Source organism: Pygocentrus nattereri, chromosome 4 (assembly GCF_015220715.1).
Source record: "Pygocentrus nattereri isolate fPygNat1 chromosome 4, fPygNat1.pri, whole genome shotgun sequence".
Lineage (NCBI taxonomy): Eukaryota > Metazoa > Chordata > Actinopteri > Characiformes > Serrasalmidae > Pygocentrus > Pygocentrus nattereri.
Window position 1 is genome coordinate 38316391 of NC_051214.1, and position 18512 is coordinate 38334902.

The window sequence follows — 18512 nt, forward strand, 5'->3', positions numbered from 1 at the left end:
CCCATCCCCCACTGAAAATGAGAGGAAATAGCTTGCAGTGCTTTATATGGAAATGACATCCCATCCTTTCATTCATCTAAATTACACTTCCAGAAATGATTGACAGGCAAGTGGACAACAAGGACAACTGTTTACTGTGTTTACTGTATGCCCACTAATTTCACAGCAGAACCATGTATGGCACCAACACCTGAGCAATTAGGTTCTGTATGTTTGTGTAAAATGATGCCAGAATATGAACCACTTAATTATTTATGTTTATAAATGCATAATTACATTAGATTTTCCACTAATGCATATAAGTGTATATAAACTGACTTAGAGAAATGAATGACACTAGATTCAGAAGTACAGTTTTATTTAAAACTAAAAAAGTCAGCATGTTGCAATATATATGTTGAACATTTTGGTATGTGATGCATACATTGTGCAACAACCTTTAATTACTCCAATATACATTAATGGCTTGTTCCAGACAAACAAACAACACATATTCAGTTCTGATACCACATCAACTGATATTTATCCCTATAAACATATGTTCTTTTACGCTGTACACAATACAGTCAAGAAGGCAAATACTGATATTTACATTCATGCAATATATTTCAGAGTAATTTTGTACACTATAATACACATTTATCTTCAGTATGTTTAAATGGATGAGAGCGTACGAGGACAGTGTTCTGTAACTGGGAGAGTGTATTATACAGACTGAAACAGTAGGAATGATCGTTTACATGACAAACTTGGTGAGTTAGATAAACATTTAAAAACCCAAGTGATTCACTGCTCAGTTACACTATGTAAGAACATTACATCACTACCATTACATCAGATCTTTGGGTTTTTTAATCTAGTCAGATCCAGCATGATGAATAATATCAATCCTCCTGCTGAATTTTTGAAGTTGCTGTTTGAATTTTGCACTTGTTTTTTTTAACATCATTGATGTCCCAGTCAGGCAAAGAATGAACCAGTGCTAAAAGGAACAACATCAGCATCTTGAGGAGAAATCAATGAAATGAACAGAAATGATAAACAGTGACTGTTTTTTTAACGAATGCCACAGATCCAGCATGATGAATAATATCAATCCTCTTGCTGAATTTTTGAAGTTTCTGTTTGAATTTTGCACTTGTTTTTAATTAACATCATTGATGTCCCAGTCAGGCAAAGAATGAACCAATGCTAAAAGGAACAACATCAGCATCTTGAGGAGAAATCAATGAAATGAATAGAAATGATAAACAGTGACTGTTTTTTTAACGAATGCCACAGAAAGCAGCTTAAGAAAATATATCCATAAAATATAACCAACCAGAAAAAAGCAGCTTGTTTTTGCCAGTTATGGAATGCCAGTAAAATGCCTATAAAGAGCTATATTTGTAATCGTACTTAATTTCTTTGCAAAGGAAGTCATTTAGTAGACTTCCCGCTCTGTAATTTGCATATAAAATATTTAAACTTAGCTGAAATGAATCAGCACTGATGGTAACTGAAAAAGAGTAGTTATGAACAGATAAATAAATCTGTTTTATGAATCAGATCATCTGCAGGCTTTCCTGTGCTCCAGCAGTTTGGAGTAGCTTAAAAGTGCAGTTTACAACACAATTTATCCATAGCAAGTGAGCACTTCATTATGTTTTTTGCAAATTGCAGGGACCTGGGAAGTGAGGGTGCTGTGCTACCCCCACATTTCAGGATTGTTTAACTACAACTGCTTAAAATAATAATTAAAAATAAAATAAAAAAATAAATAAATGAAAAACTGAGCTTAAAATGAATCGACTGTGTATATTGGCGTCTCTTGCTACATTATAGCACATTATGATGACAGATCATTTTTGCAGTACATCAAGTACGTGCTGCCTAAAATGACAGCACCCCTAACTTAAAGGGCCCATATCCTAGATCATTTTTGGAATTTAACTTACTCCTTTAAGTACACTCATAATGTCTGTGGGCCTTTAGGTACCAAAACACAGTCATCATTTTTCCAGGACCATAAGGTCTAACCTTATGTTTTAGAAATAAACAGGCTGTTTTTGTTACTGCCTTTAAGACTGATATATGTAAATGAGCTCCATTCTGATCGGCTCATTCAAAAAGTAGACTGGGATGAAACATTCCTTCACTTCAGCATCAGTGGATGGGCTAAACTGCTGTGGGAGGAGTATGTATATGGGTTGTTTTCTGCAACATCACAATAAATTCATAATGGGCTGTTTTTGCAACTTAGTTTTCATATATGAACTTTACAGACTTTGAAACAGTGTTTAAATATTACTACATCAACCTCTTCTATTTCAAAAAAGTGAGGAAACTGTAAAACACCTTCCTGCATCCCTGTGCAATTACAAATCTTATGGAATTAATTTCTTCATCACATGGGACAATCTGCACAGGCCAATGCCTGAAAACTGATTATTAGCTCATGGATGGTGAATATTACATTTTAACACTTAATTTAAATTCTGATAATTTAGGAAAATACAACATGTAATAAGGTGCAAAGATCTTTTAGTTTGCGCAAAAAAAATCCAATTACAAAACAAAAAAAAGAATAAAAATAATAATTTCACTGCTGTCGGAACAAAACCTTGTATCCTCAAAATGGTAACTTTACAGGAGAAGGAAAAAACATCCTTTAAATTTAATGTAAGTCAATGTAAACAGACATTTTTCTATGGAATTTTGTTTCTTTTGATCCATTCATCATGAAATTTATGCACAATGTAAAGGACAGCAGACATTTTTAAATGACATAAAAAACTGAAAAACAGCAAAAATGGAGATACAAGGTTTGTTCTGACAGCAGCGATTTACTTCATGATGTAACTAGTTAAACAACAGTCTTTAATTTATGTATATGTGGCATGTATTCTAGCCTATTTACTGATGATAAGAAATGACAGCATAATTAGTCAATTACACATGTACAGTAATACCATTAGAGCAAGTAATTGGCCACTTAGTATCAGACTGCTTGATCGACATTAGAAATTAGCAATGCTGATTAGCAGCAAATGATGCTAACATTGTGTTTTTTATATCACGAACATGCACCACTACGTTTCAATCCTTTCCAGTTGCATAGTCTTCCAAAAAAAGCAATCAACTTCCTGCTTCTCCTTTAGCTTACACTTGGTACACAAACTACATCTCAGGATACGCTCCAGTCAGAACTTACAAAGCAACATGGCCTTCTTTATTTACATGATGATATTGGGAGGGAGGAAACTGCAGAGAAACAGAGACAGAAAGGAGAGCAAGGATAGGAACTATAAGACGTCATTGCATTCAACAGAAAGTGCATGCGTTTGATTTGTTGTTGGTGTTTACTAGTATACTGTCCTCCAAGGAGGCCTCGAGGTGTCTCAGGGCCTGACAGCTTCAGCCTCAGGATACTGACAGCTGTCATCTGGTCCAACATAACAATGAGTCTCTGGGCTCCATGCTTTCTCTGATCCTTTTTTATACTGTCATACGTCAATCATAAACCAGCACTTATTTGTTTTTTTAAGTATTCGTATCTCCCACTCAGGCAGAGTCACTGTTTAAAGTTCCTTCAAAAGTTCATTCTCTACCTTTCATCCATCTCCAAACCCTTTCAAAGCTGGGAGAAAGAGATGGTTTTGTGGGGTCAGGAGTGTTTACAGTGTTCCACTGCTTTGCTCTGGAACTACTATACGCCAGTGTTGTTGGTCTCCACCACCTGTTGCTTGCAGCGAGAGCTCATGGCGTACTCTCCTCGGCTTGTGCCGTTCTCTTCTTTCCGCAGTGGTTTCCTGTAGAGAGAGCACAAACATTAAGATCCAGGAAGCTGATTAGACTGCTAGTTTATGTCTTATGGGATATCTTAGACATCTCAGGGTCTGTACAGCTCTCTCCGGTGTTGTTGTAAAGCCTAGGGTAATCTGAAAAATGAATTTAAACTGAATGGACATTTTCATATTAAATTATGTAAGTCTACAGAAGGGGCTCTGCATTACACCGGTTTCACTGCTTAAATGGAGAACTTGCATTCCGTGAGTGATGGCATAACAATATACTGTTATTTAAAGGACCACTTTATTTTGTATATGACACGTTTGCAGAATAATAACAACAATCAATGTTGATAAGAAAATCTCATATTTCATACCAAAAGAGTTTCCATTTCCATGGGTCAGTTTGTTAGGATATGTTCATATAATGCAAAGGGCATCTGCCCCTGTTACACAATGTTGCTTCAGGGTAATAAACCCATGTTAACCCATATAAATGCAATTACATCTGTTTAATGACAATTAAAAGACTGAGAATGAAAATAAAGACTTTAAATTAATAAACAAACAAAAAAGCATACATTTGTTCACATCTCCGGGTGTTGTTTGTGGATGAGACACATTGCTCCTTCAGACAGTTTTTCAGACACCAAATTTTCCCATATCAGAAATTTCCTTTCAATACATTCTATATCAAATATATGATTTGCATATATTGGGAAAGTGCTTAAATATGCACGTTGCCCAGAACAACATTATGCAACAGTGGAACAGAGTGTCAAAGTAAAGCTATAAGCCGAGAGAACATTACAGATATTCTACAGTTCTTACAGTTTATTTGGGAACCAACTTGTTTAGATATCTAACATTACTAAATATATAACACATGAAGTAGTTATTTAGGATGTATGCACTATTTATAGAATCTCATTCTGCACAATTGCACAATTGAGCATATCGCTGCTGTCGGGACAAAACCTCGTATCTCCATTTTTCTCGTTTTTCAGTTTTGGGCATAGTGTGAAAACAGCTGTTGTTCTTTAAATTGTATGGAAGTGTCATGATGAATGGACCAAAATTAAAGGCCCAAAATTACCTGGAAAAAATTCTGGTTCCATTGGCTTACATAAAAAGTGAAGTAGTTTTTTTCCTTCTCCTGTAAAGTCACCATTATGGAGATACGAGGTTTTGTTCCGACAACAGCGATATAGTATATTTACTAGCATAATTAGGTCTGTTCAGAAGTGCCTATACTGATTATTTTTATTGATTGTTAAGTGAGCAGTGAGTTGAAACATACAGCCTTTAAAAATAAAATCCAGTTATTCTGTTTATTTTAACATTCAGTATTTCAACATTAACAAATTGATAATTACTCAGTTTTGTTTTGAATGTTTACAGAAGTCTTGTTTTTCATGTAATGCACGGCATAATTAATTTGCATTGTTGCACAACGTTGCTTCAAGGCAACAGACCCCACAGAGACCAATGCCAATTTCTTCTTGAAAAGCTACTAAGCTTCAAATGAGCTATTTGTAACTGTTGTATTTAATCTGAAAGTAAGTTATGATGCTTAAACTACTTGAACACACTACTTCCAGACAAGCAGACAGCTAACAACATCACACAATTTAAAAGTGCTACTTTAAACTACTGTCTGTAAGAAGATTGGATCAGATTCAATCTTTTTTCTCTCTGACATCTTATCTAGCATTTTCTGCTGATATCGGCCTGATACCCATGTATATTAGAGATATGACATCTCTAAAATACACGCTCAGACCTAAGATACATATTTATGTGCATGCTTCAGATTTTTTTTCTGTGCGGTTTCTAGAGACAGCCTTAACAGAGTGTGGGTGATGAACAGCCGAGTAGGATGCCACCATGAATAATTCTCTGGTTTAAATGACTTCGCACAAGCTTTTATAGCTGATAGGCTTAAAGATGTGGCATTTATCCCAGCTTGGCCCAGCTATATATTTGAAATGATTTGCCGCTCGCCTCCAGCCAATTAGTGTAGCACCCTGTAAAAGACTGTCTAATCATACGCCCAAACAGACAGACGTTATCCATCAACAAGATTTTGTTGAATCATCTCATCAGTGTCACTCAGTGCTTGAAAAACATGGGGGAGCTCCTAAACTAAATATGTATGATGGACATAATCATTTGCAGTGGAATGTAAGGACTGTCATTTAAGGAATATCCCTGGAGAAATCCCTGGTAAGCACAAATTACTGTTAAACGTATATACGAAGAATGAAAAAGAAATCCACTGTGAAAAAGACACAGAGGAAGACCATTTTACTTTTAAAGATTTACTTTACATCAAATAGCAATTAATCATCACCTAAAAGTGACTGAACTCTGACTTGTCTGATTGTGCTTTGCTCCGGTTCCCTTAGACAGAGAGGAACCTGTAACATGCAGTGCATTTTCTTTGAGCGAGATGCACACATTTGTGAATCCACCTCCAATAACAAGTAAATGCTCCTTCCAGTCTGAATGAGATGCCACTCCTCATTTTGGCAGTGAGACGACAGGGATGAAAATGGACATGAAAAAGAAAACAACCTGACCTTTCCAAAGGCTTCTTCTACAGCATGATGGTCCTCTGAGATCTGTCTGGAGGCCAGGGCTAATTTCATAAACAGAACTACGGCTCATTAAAAATAACCTGCTTATTCCAGTTATGCATACAAAAAGCCAGCGACTTGTTGGATGAAGGATGTTCCTTACTGTCTGACTCACTAAGTAAGATAAAGAGCATTACTTTTAGGTGACCCATCTTAGTTCAGTATGTATGCTAAAGGAGTGTCTAAGTCCATGCTTAGTTCAAGAACATCTAAGCTCCAGTAGGCACTTCCAGCAGGCACAGAGTACCTTTTGTGGTGATGAGACAATGAGCAAGTACATAAGAGTGAGGGACCACCGTTTCATGCAGTAATTTTCTAGACAAGAGAATGAGAATGGGGGCTCTCTGTATTATGCCAGTTCTTTCTCAATCTCAGTCTAAGAGAAGCCTGAGAGATTCTCACACCTCAAATTCTGTTTGGTTTAAGAACTTCACCACAAAGATCATTATCAAAGTGGACAATCAGCTGTCTCGTCCTCTTATAAACACACTGTGGTGTCTGCCACAAGTTCCGCTCTTCAGGGCAGCTTAAGGGGTGTGGCACGCAATTTAGCCCTTGCACATGCCACCAGTTTCTGTTAAAAGGACATTTGTTGTGGTTGGTGGTGCTGTTGTTGTTTAATTAACTGAACCGTGCTTACATGTTGGTTGTGTTTTATTGTGTTCTGTTGTGAGTTAATTAGCGTGGTTATAGTTTTCACGTCAGTAGCTGTTGGTAACCTTCCTCTGCTATTTTCCCCATGAGTCAGTGGCCTTTTCTGCTTTTCTCTATGAAAGCACTTTTCCATGAGCAGAAAAATTGCCTTCTCCAGTTCACCTTCTGCGCCGATGCTGCAATACATGACCAAAAGCATACTCTGTGGTGGAGTTTTAGAGATTATTCCAAATGTTTCAAGGTTTCATTCTTTTATCTTTGAGAGTTTAATTGGCATAACTTTTCTAGCCTTTATGGTACCACTTTCGCAGCCCGGGAGACTCACAGACCAATCGCATGTGTTGTATGTATCACACATGATGCGACTCAATCAGCCAATCAGATCTGTGCATTACGACGAGCACTGAGACTCCAGTGAGACTCCACACAGGGGAGGAATGAGGCAAGAAACAGCAGTCGGAGAAGAAAGTGAGTCAGAGGGAAGTTATTTCACATGGTGTGCTTTAAAAAGAGAAAACAATGACAACAAATGATGTTGAAATACTACTGAATTGTATTTGATTTGACATTCAGTTCTTGACAGCATAAGATGCTGATTAAAATTATTAGGCCACTTCAGTATACAGTATATGGCACTGAGTCATAACACAAGTTAAACATTATGATGTTCCTTTGCCTAGGAATTTGCTCTAACCTGGATTGAATTTGCAGATGATATGTGTTCATATTTTCAGGTAAAAGTAATTTAAAAAAAGACACATTACTGACAAAATCTGATTTTCTGCAGTTATCAGATTATTAAGTGCATGTAAACACACTCATTGAACTAATCTGAAAGATATAGGAAGTGTCTGGCAGCTATCAATAAGTTTCAAACTTCCAACAAGATATTGTTGTTATGTTTAAAACATTTACAAGATCTTAAAAACACTTTTAAGTTTATGAACGGGCACCAAATTCAGATTAGACTTGATCTTTCTGTGGACCATTGCTAGTAAACTAGCACGGACAGAATGATTACTGCCATAGAAGTAAACCTGACCTGATGTAGGCTGTCTGTAGGTAGCACTGCTAATTAGTGAATGCTTAATATACTAATATGAAAGGGTGCTCCACCTGAAAGAGTGCTGACTTGATAAAATTACAAAATTACAGCCTGGAACACACTGAAGCAAATTTATTTTTGCATTCCTAAACTGCCGTCATAGACAGCATTGTGTGTTTCTTTCTCGTACTGCAGCTGGACCCTTTGTCTTCTTGGTTTGGTTGCTTCAGAATTTAACACCTCCACACCTCAAAATGTAAATGTGTTGCTAAATGTATAGAGTAATCCAGAAACTACTATGGCTAGTTCTGTATTCTCAGCTAGCAGTTTCTATTGTTTGTAAGTTTAAAGGAAACAGGCTGTGCTTATCATGCTGGCGTGTTGATTCTTGGGGGCCCGAGTCCCCCCTCTGCTCAATACAGAGCCAATGATGCAATTGGTTTCTTTAGTTTTTTTGCTGGCGTTTTTTTGGCTTTGATAGTAAAGGTTCTGGAATGACACATCACTTTCCGCTATTAGAAAATAGCTGAACGTGTGACTTTGACAAGAACATGTGGTCTTTTTCAGCTTCTCTAGCACCTCGGTTTCTATGTGCAGGGCAACTAAACATTCTGTGGAGCTAAACTTTAAAAAGATTGATTAAATGTTTAAGAGTAGCTTGTGCTAGGCTGTCGTGACAAACACAATCTGTGTCCCTTGGGCAGGACTGATGAGACAATCCAGTTGCTCTGCAGGGGACATCTGTCATGAGAAAGAGTGGGAGCAGCCCTGGGGCTGCAGAGTTTTCCTATAAAGACTTTCCCCACCTCGTCTGATTTACACCGGGGAGAAATGGGGAGGAGGCAGATGATGGGTGAAAAACAGAAGGAGAGATAACTATGTTGTTTCATTTTTTTTTTCAAAATAACCTGAAATGTTTAAGGCATGCAAAATCTCTCAGTGTACAATAAAACATGAAGTGATGCAGCAAATAAATCAACGACTAAAAGAAAGATGATCAATCGTGAAAACAGAACTGTGGCTGATATATGGCCTATATAGAGGTTTGGTTTGGTCTGAGAAAATTTACTTTGACACAGACAAAAATAATTTTGAAATAAACATGAATACTGTACATTTTTAGCAATAGTCATGTGCAAAATTTCTGTTGATTTTCTAAGTGAAAATGAATTAACACATCCTCTACACTTCTGCACATTTTACTGCACAATTACTGTTTGATTGATGAATTTAATATTTAATACTCAAATAAAAACAAATTGTGCATTACAAATGATGTATTATTATACTATTTTTAAATGGTATAGTATTTTCATGAATCAGTCAATTGATGAGATGTTAAAACGTTTGAATATGACTATACAATTTCTTTGTCTGAATAATCCAGTCAGACCTTTTGAGCTCTTAAAGCTACATCAAAGCTTGGAAAAAAGATTTTTTTGTTTGACTTTGTTGTTTATTTTCATGTCATTAGTGTTCATGTGTCTAGTGTCCTATTGGCCCACAAAGTGTAAATGATTTTCCAGGTCACTACAAGATGCCAACCATGCCAAAGAGAATGTTGAATCACTTGTGCTGCCCACAGATAGTTCTGCAGAGCTGGACTGCGCTACACATGTTGAAGTACCAGGTGTGTCCAATGATGTCACTGCTCACTGCTTACATTAACTAATTATCACTCATTGAACTATGCCAGTATTGGAATTACTGTTATTGACAAATACACATAAGTAATATATGGCATTGTGTGCTTAACACAGAAAAGCTATGCCTCTCACAAGTAACATCCAGAGTCATTAACTTTCCACAGTGCTTGTTTTTGTCATTTGCCAGCCAGAAGCACATGCACACCAGCGGCTCCCTCTGATCTCCTGTTTCGTATCGTGGTGGCTGCGCTGCACCATGCACAGACACCTAGCCAGTCAGCCTGTCTCTCTCTCTGTGGAGCTCTCGGCTTACGTAACGCAGCCGGACAGGGAGCCAGTTCCCTGCCCCTGAATACACAACTCCCTGAATCAGCGCCACACTCACGCTATGTTCACTCGCAGCCCATCTCACTGTCAGCTTTTCTCACTGACTCTTAGCAGCACCTGAGAGTTCTCTGGTCCACAGGCTCCTCTACAGTTGCTGCCAGTTCCAACCACATAACCTTATCTCTGAGGTCAGTGCGTCAATTCATCAGGGAAATATGGGCCGGGATGTCTCTCAGACATAAAAAAATGCTGATTTGAGTGTGCTGATAAAAAAGCTGAAGAGAAGGCAATGTTTGTAAGACTAGCTCTCACTCCAAAAGTGCAGGCCTCTTCCTGTAAACAGCGATAAAGCAAGCCACAGTGACACAAACACACATGAAATGAGTGATTCAGTCTGTTCTGTCTAATGTCACACAAAAACATCCTTTGAGATACTGGAATACCGGTCAGTTTCAGAGGTCTAGTCCTGTTTTTTTTTATCTGCTTCTCTCCATTAATCATGTGATGTCTCAGGGTGATGTTGCATTTATATTGCTATGTAAAGAAAAGGATAACTGCCATCAGGATCAAAACCATCATAAGTTATAGAGGATACGACACTGAACTGTGAAAATGGTATGGATTTGCAATGACCCTTCCCTCTAAGGGGGTAAGTAGACCAAAACAATGCCAACCAAATGCCCCCCATGGCATAACAAGGCCTCCAGATCCCCTCACTGAAAGGGTCAAACATTCAGGCCTATACACTGCACATGCACTCTCCGGCTTGTGGAAAAAATGGTGAAATATGACTCATCTGACCATATCACTGTTTTCCAAAACTCTGTTGACCACTGCTGATGGTTTTTACATTACTAAACTCTCAAATGTTCATTTGTCTTTGTAATGAGGGCTTGAACTCTTCTTGTTGACAGTCTGATCACATCCTGTACTTACATTCTCAGTTGCTCTACCATTTTTCCTCACAGATTGCACAAAAGCCTGAATATCATGACCACTGAATGCCATGGCCATTGAATTTCTCTCATGTTTCCCATAGATCTAAGCATTCTGTACACTGAATATTCATACATGTTTACTATGAAACTATAGCTGCACATCCAAAAATAAAGGCAGTAATAGAAAACACTGTAGCACACAGAAAGCTTCAGTTCCACATGCTGATCAGTATTACTGCCCAATGTGCACATACATGTCATAACTAATCTGGTGGCAGATTTTAGAAAGTTGGAAGTCAGAAATCAGAAATTCAAGTCAGAAATTGCAAACATAATATAATCAGTCCCTGAAACTGTTTCCAAATCTCTACCCTGTACAGGCATTTCCCCAGTAGAGAAGTGCTATGTAGACTAAAACCAAATGAATGGGCTTACTAATGGATTATCCTGTGAAATTCTAGTGGGGTTTAGCAAAATAAATGGTCAGATGCTTTCATACATCAGTCACACTTGTTTGAAGAAGCAAAACCTGCTTGAGTAATTTGTGTTTAGATCCTATGATAACACCAATGTGCAATTTTAGTGCTGTTAAATTTAATATGTTATTCATAGGTGATTCAGTAAACTATTAACAGCACAATTTTTAAAATTATGTTAGCACATTTTCCTAATGTGACCCATTGAACCACCCAGAAGTACAGCTGCTCATGCTCTGTATGTTGCCATGACTGACTGTGTGACTGTAGACCTTTACTTTTAAACACAGCTTTAAAAACAGGTTCCATTTATTTATCTTGCTGTGAATTTGTTTAGCACTAAAGTACACTGAGTCTGAGGTATCATTTACAAGAAAATCACAGTCTTAAAGTCAACAATGCCAGTAATATCAATACTGTTGGCACTGGCGTATGCCTTTAACAAACTTTGCTAGACAGTGCCTGTAGGAGAACTATGTATAAATCAACCTGCAGCAAAATAACAAAAGCAAGAGCAAAGAGGAAAGCTCTAGTTCCCCTCTAAACAAGACTTAACACACTGGCATGACAGCAAGAGACTAAAATGGCAGAGCAGTTGGAACGTGCCACCACTGGATGTCGGTGATGAAAATTAGGTCTGCACAAGGCGAGTTCACCCGCAGGTCCCACGTGATCTGCTAAATAATTTGAAGGTGGGACTCATTCTAAAGCACACTGAATCCTTCTTTACTTGGTTATCCATCTGAACTATTTCCTCTGCTATGGTATGGAATTCCATCAACCAGCCATACTGCATTATTCTGTACTAGGCATTTGCAAACAACAAAATACAAGTGTTTTAATAGCACTGTAGGAAGAATCTGATGTCCATAAAACACATCAATCAAGTGTTTAAAAATTTAAACAAAGTCTAAGCTACATCAAATTGGCAAAACTCCTGCAGTAAACATGTATTGACCACAGCTATATAAGACTGAAACATAGCTCTGCAATGCACAAGGGCCTTTCTCATTGAGAAGAAGCTCAGAATATCAGAGCAGAGCCTAAAACAGGCACAGCCTCACCTCCAAATGAGGATCTGAGCCATCAATAATACACGCTGTGTAGTACACACATGGCAGGTGGCTACACAAAACATCATAGGCTGATATTAATATTTCATACACAGGCTCTTTGGAATGTACACCAGAGTGTATTCACCCTCCCCTGAAACCAGATGGGGCTCAGCTGAGATTGCTGTTTCTGCGTTCAAAGTTGGAAGCACCAGGTTGTGGGCCATCTCTATGAGCTTCTAATAAAGCGGTCAATTTATGAGTCACCAAATGTGACAAGCAAGGATTTCATACTCACACGACAAGAAGATGCCCTAATGTGTCCTGATTTAATCTACCATTAGGAAACATCAACAAAGGTAAAGTCAGATGTGTGCTAACATGTTCTGTGGAAATAAACATGATGCTCAATAGCTGACATCAGGGGGGAAATACTAACACTGAGGTTTGTTCCAAAGAAGAAGAGAATTTATTCTTTTAACACTGATTCCAAGTAAGAAGAAGTTTTCTTATAAGACTAATAATGTCATGTTTCCTCAGGCATCCCACCTATCCCTGTCTGAAGTGGTACAGTTGCTGTTATGCACAGGCATATGCACAGATAGACTTGAGGTGATAATGAGGAGGGGCTTCAATTCCTGTCTACTTGCCCTCAGAGGGTACAAGTACCTTCCTGGTTGGCGTGAATAATAAGAGTATTTCATAATACCTGTTCTTCAAGATCAATTTCAGCAAGATAAGGCTCAGCAATAGAGCTCATGGATCAGCTTATGCTCCATAATGTGCAACATAAAAAGTGGTGTTAATAATAAACTCTAAGTTTTCAATATTGTAAAAACAGGAATTTATACAAGAATCTATGGAGCTATTAACAGAGTTATAACTAAACACAACTTGTGCTTGTTTCCATCTTCCATGTACTTTTCCGTTTTGGTCTAGTCCACATGCTTTCTTTGTTTTGATTCCGTCCCAGTCCAGCCCCCTGTTTTCTGACTCTGCCCCTGATCGTTGCCACCTGTTTTCCACCCTCGTTAACCCTGTTTGTATTTAAGCCCTGTGTTTGCCCTTGTGTTTGCTGGTCTTTGGATGTATGTTTGATATGTACTGTTTGAATTGTTTTGTTTGGTGTTTCTTCTGGTCTCCATAGTCTGCTTTTTCCTGTGTTCATTTTTTGCCATATCTGTTCCCTGCTCTATCCGTGTTGGCTCCCTGAACCTGGACTGTCTCGACCCTGATTATGGATTTGCCCTCAATAAATCTTGCTTTTCTCTGCATATGCATCTGCCTCCTCATCGCTCCCCCTCGTTACACAGTGGCTAAATAGTGAAGAGAGCAAAGCCAGGACTGTGCATACTGACAACTAGATTTCAAATCCCAGCATAGATATTAACTTTAGTGCCTTTGAGTGCTTTTGAAGCACTCAAACCACTTAGCACTCTGTTTTTTATCTGAAACATATTTGCATTGTCTCTCTTATCAGGAGAAATCACACCATATAGTAAATAAAATTTTGCTGAACTCATGTTGCCCCTCATCAAGCCCCTGTTCCCCAAAACATCTGTGCATCTCATTTGTCCATACCCGCATGGACTGCAAGGCCATAGGATGCCCCTTTTCACATTTGGGTGTTCAATGTGGTGTTCTTTAGCTCCCTTAGTGTGTGACCACATCAAAGTGGACAATGACCCAGAATTATTTGAGAAACAGCAAAGGATGAATCTCAGTAAATTAGTGTGTTTACAGATGTCTGACCAACATGTTAGAGAATTTTCAGACATTCAGGAGTTAAAATACACTTGTTAATTCAACTTGTCATTGAGCAGTCTAGATGAAGCCACACTAAATAAGCAGATAAAATGTTTAAAAAAGTTTTTAAAAAGTAATGTAAGCATAGTGCCTGATATCTTTCAACATTAAGCTGGCCACAACTATCAGGAATTTGTTGGTTGCATTCTGATTGGCTACTCGTACATCTGTGTATACATGCTTCTGTGCAAGGGGAGAAGTGCAATTGTGTTTGCCAATGAACACAACAATTTGTCGGGTTTGTTTTGGTTATAACTGCACTTTATGAATTGCCTGCACCTACATGTCACTCTCAAACAGCAGCCTGTGTTTGGTTATTTTGCGTGTCAATTAAACAGCCCTTTCCTGTCAAAGGTGGTGTTGTTTTTTTTTAAAGTTAAGGGATGAACAGATGTCTGGCTTGTTGGACTAATCCACTACTGACTTAATAAAACAAATAATGCAAATGTGCCCAATGCACACCATCTCTATGTTTACAGATACAAAGACTCTACTTGTTTGTCTTACTGTAGGATAGTGAGCCTAATGGTTACACTGAACTATATGTATTTTTGCCATATACTGTAACATGCAAGTCTTTTTAAAGGCTTCCTATTATGTAGACCATTCTACCAGAAAAAAAATGTATTCAGATATCTACATTATTACTTTATTTTATCTATTTTTATCTATTTAAACCAAGGCATTATTTGAGATAGTAATAAGCTAAATATATACAAATTCATATTTTTTTTCAGATTTTTTTATTTGACCACATGGTGAGATCAAGTCAGATCCCACTGTTTTAAAGTCCTAAAATCTGAAAATTAGTGTGTAACATTTGGAATTGTCACTACTGAAATTATATTTTCTGCAATTAAGTAAATGTTTCAAACTGAACGATTTTATGAGTGTAAAACTATTCAAAGGTTGTTTGCTAGTCATGTACTGGTTAGCTTTTCTGAGTTAAAATGAGCTAAAATGATCACTACACAAATGGTCAATGGAATGTTCAGTCACTTGGTTGAAGAAAATAAACATAAATTAAGGTATAGAGTAGCTCAAAGCAAAAGGATTTTAGTCTAAAATCCAAGTCAGTTTAAAGTCTGAAATGTGTTTAGTTTGAACCAATTCTATAGAGTAGTCAATATGTTTTTCCAATTTTTGGAGTACTGTGTACGTTAGTATTATATACAATTCTGTACAATACTTAATATAATAAAGCATGCAACCTTTGAATGCTATGCATGATTTATTACTGTACATTATAATTCTATTTTTATTGTATGACCTTTTTAAAAAAAACCTGATTCCTTAATTGTTAAAATAATCTGTAGTTTATTCTGTTCTTCATATAATTAATAGTGACAGACCTGCAGCTGCATAGAAAGAGCAGCAAAAAGCCCAATTCCATCAGAAATTCCCCCCACCTCTATGTGCCCCCACCCCACCCTAGACTGCCTGGCAATAGCCTGTCATATTTTCATTGGGGAAGCCCATATCTGAGTTGCTGCAGTGCTATATATAACCGCAGCCTTTCCACTCCACAACCTTTTGCGCTTTGTTATTGCCTGAGCGCATCCAGGCATCCAATTATAGCGGAGACAGAAAATGAAACTGTCTCCAGGATCCACCCATTTGCCATATTTATTCACAAGGAGAAAAGATTCACATAGAGACAAATGCCTGTGTCGTCCCTGGGGGTAGGGCTTTATACTTTCAACATCTGCATGTTTACACCAAGCATCAGTCATACTGCTGCAAAGTGAGGATGCACGTCTTTAGGAGGAACACAGCGCAGGGTATGGTAGGCAGTTATGCTGTGATGTTTTACAGAAAGAGACACAATCACTTTAGCAATAATATCCTGTGAAGTTACTACATCAATACCAAAAATATGCTTAGCCTCATTTGCATTTCAAATGTAATGTAGTTCACCCAAAAAAGTTATTTTAAGCCACAGAGCTGACTGTAGCATCTAATAGTGCTGCATATTCAGCATGCAGTGAGGAGGAGGGAATAAGAGCATAATATCCAGCTTACCTCACCAACAACATGCAAAATGCGAAAGACACAGGAGATTCCATGACAGAAAAAAAACAGCCCTAAACATTCAAAACCTCAGAAACTCTAAGTTTGATTATTTACATCACAGCTCATAGGAGCAAGGGAAACTGAATTGTCCTCGGCCTTTCTACTGAACCGCTCAACAGAAAAAAAGCTTTGGCTTTCCCCTCCAGTGCCTTTAATTCCATTAAACTCATTACAATAAGTGATCCACACCAGGCTTCAAAGCAAAGAAGCCATAAAGCACTGATTGGGGTAATAATCTGGGCCTTCTCTGGGACGTTTCCACAATTGTTTGAAGAAGCACCATTTGCAGTGCTTCGGTCAATGGCCATGGCTAAATGATGAGTTTGCATGCATATGAAAGCAAACATTAAATATGTTTCTCTCTTCATTTTGGCAGACTGGGCAAGCTCATTAGTGAGGAAATAGCTGCCAGCTGGGTTTCCCATCGGGAGTCGATTTCCTTTCACCAAGTTCTCGGGCAGAGCAGCAACACATGACGAATGAACTCGCCCGGTCTATTTCAAATGACTGCAACATGCAGAGGTAATAACACTTGCCTATTTAAAAGCCAGGAGGGGACTCGACAGCTTGCGAAAATAAATAATTAATTTCAGAAAGACATGCATGTGTAAACATTAGCTTGGATCCCATCTAGTTTTCCTGTAACATCTGTACAGTTTCACTTTAATGTGTTTGAGAGCTGGCCAAGAGACTGAAAGACATGAAACACAAAATCAAGCACTCTTCATTTTTCATTTCCACAAGAAAGAGCACATTTCTAATCACATTTTAGATCCCACATTCTGGCACTTTGCTGTTCTATCTAAACACTTCACACTTTGCAAAAACAAATGATGTGAGTGCTGCACCTTCTGCCACCTACATCAACTAAACATGACTTGATGACAGATGTACACCACAGCTGATATTTCGTCAGTGAGTTGTTAAGATGAGCAAAGGTTATTTGTTTGTTCAGGACAGAGGGATACAGACTATAAGGTAAGAATGCACCATCATAATTTTTCAGATTTTTTCATAACTCTGATTCTTTACACTCAATTTTTAGCCTGATTTTTATTAGTCTTTCTTTTTTATCCCAAAGCTCACAATCACACTGAACATGTGGTACACACTGTCATATTTCCAATATGTTCTATTGGCCAAAGTTGCACTACAAATAACATTATTTGCTCTATAATGGGTCAAATGCTCTTTTTAAATACTAAAAAAAATGAAATAGCATGAATAAAAAGGGCTGCATCAAAAATAAGATGCAACTGCTTTTACTTGCATTTAGTCCTCACCACTCTGTAATATCCTCTGGGTTTCTTAAATGTTTGAGGGCATTCCAAATGAATGGGTCAATGTGGAGCATTTGAGCAAAATCCATCCATCCATCCATTTTCTAAGCCGCTTCTCCCTCAGGGTCGCGGGTTTGAGCAAAATCATAGTTTATAAATATTTAATCATTTTAATATAAAAAGAATACAATCATTTCCTGAACACAGTAGAGCATAAAACATTTTCACACTGTTCTTGTATTTTTAAAAGCTTTTTACCTTGAGTGATAGAAGTTAAAAATTGCGCCTCATGTACATTCATGACGTCAGTGAGCAAGAATGACCAATGAGTTGCTCTGCTTGCCAATCAATCAACACTCAGTAGCAGTAATGCTAGCATCCTGCTGCTCAAAACCTGTTTGCTATAGAAATAAAGAAATATACAGGTATGTTTTCTTTGCTTTTATAGTGAAATTCATATTTCTACTTTGCAAAATTAAAGGAAGTCCTGGATGAGCAGTAAGAGACTATTTTAACTTTTTGTTATTAGCCATTTAGCTATTCTCTCCCATTCATTTCGGACTCGCTCACTGGCATCCTCTGTTTTGCATGTTTTTATATAACAGAGGAAATAGGAAGTGGCCAGGCTCCTCTTAAACTGGCTCTTTTCCACAGCTGACTGAGATTTGACTATGCATACATCTCATATATGAAACCTGATGAATCCTAGGTCTGAGTGACCCTTGAATGCAGATTTTTTAAAAATGTTTTTTTGTTTCAGTTAATGCTGTCGTGTTAATGTTTCAGTGCTGTGAGATCTTTCCTAT

General features: G+C 37.7%; 1 protein-coding gene across 1 annotated transcript in view; it reads right to left on the minus strand.

Moving 5' to 3' along the window:
* Positions 1-2715: 2715 nt before the first annotated feature.
* Positions 2716-18512, minus strand: part of prima1 (proline rich membrane anchor 1) — a 53665-nt gene continuing 37868 nt past the window's right edge. Inside the window, exon 4 of the mRNA XM_017692491.2 lies at positions 2716-3791. Within this exon, the coding sequence (XP_017547980.1) occupies positions 3689-3791 (103 nt within the window). The 3' untranslated portion in view covers positions 2716-3688. The remainder of the gene's footprint in view (positions 3792-18512) is intronic.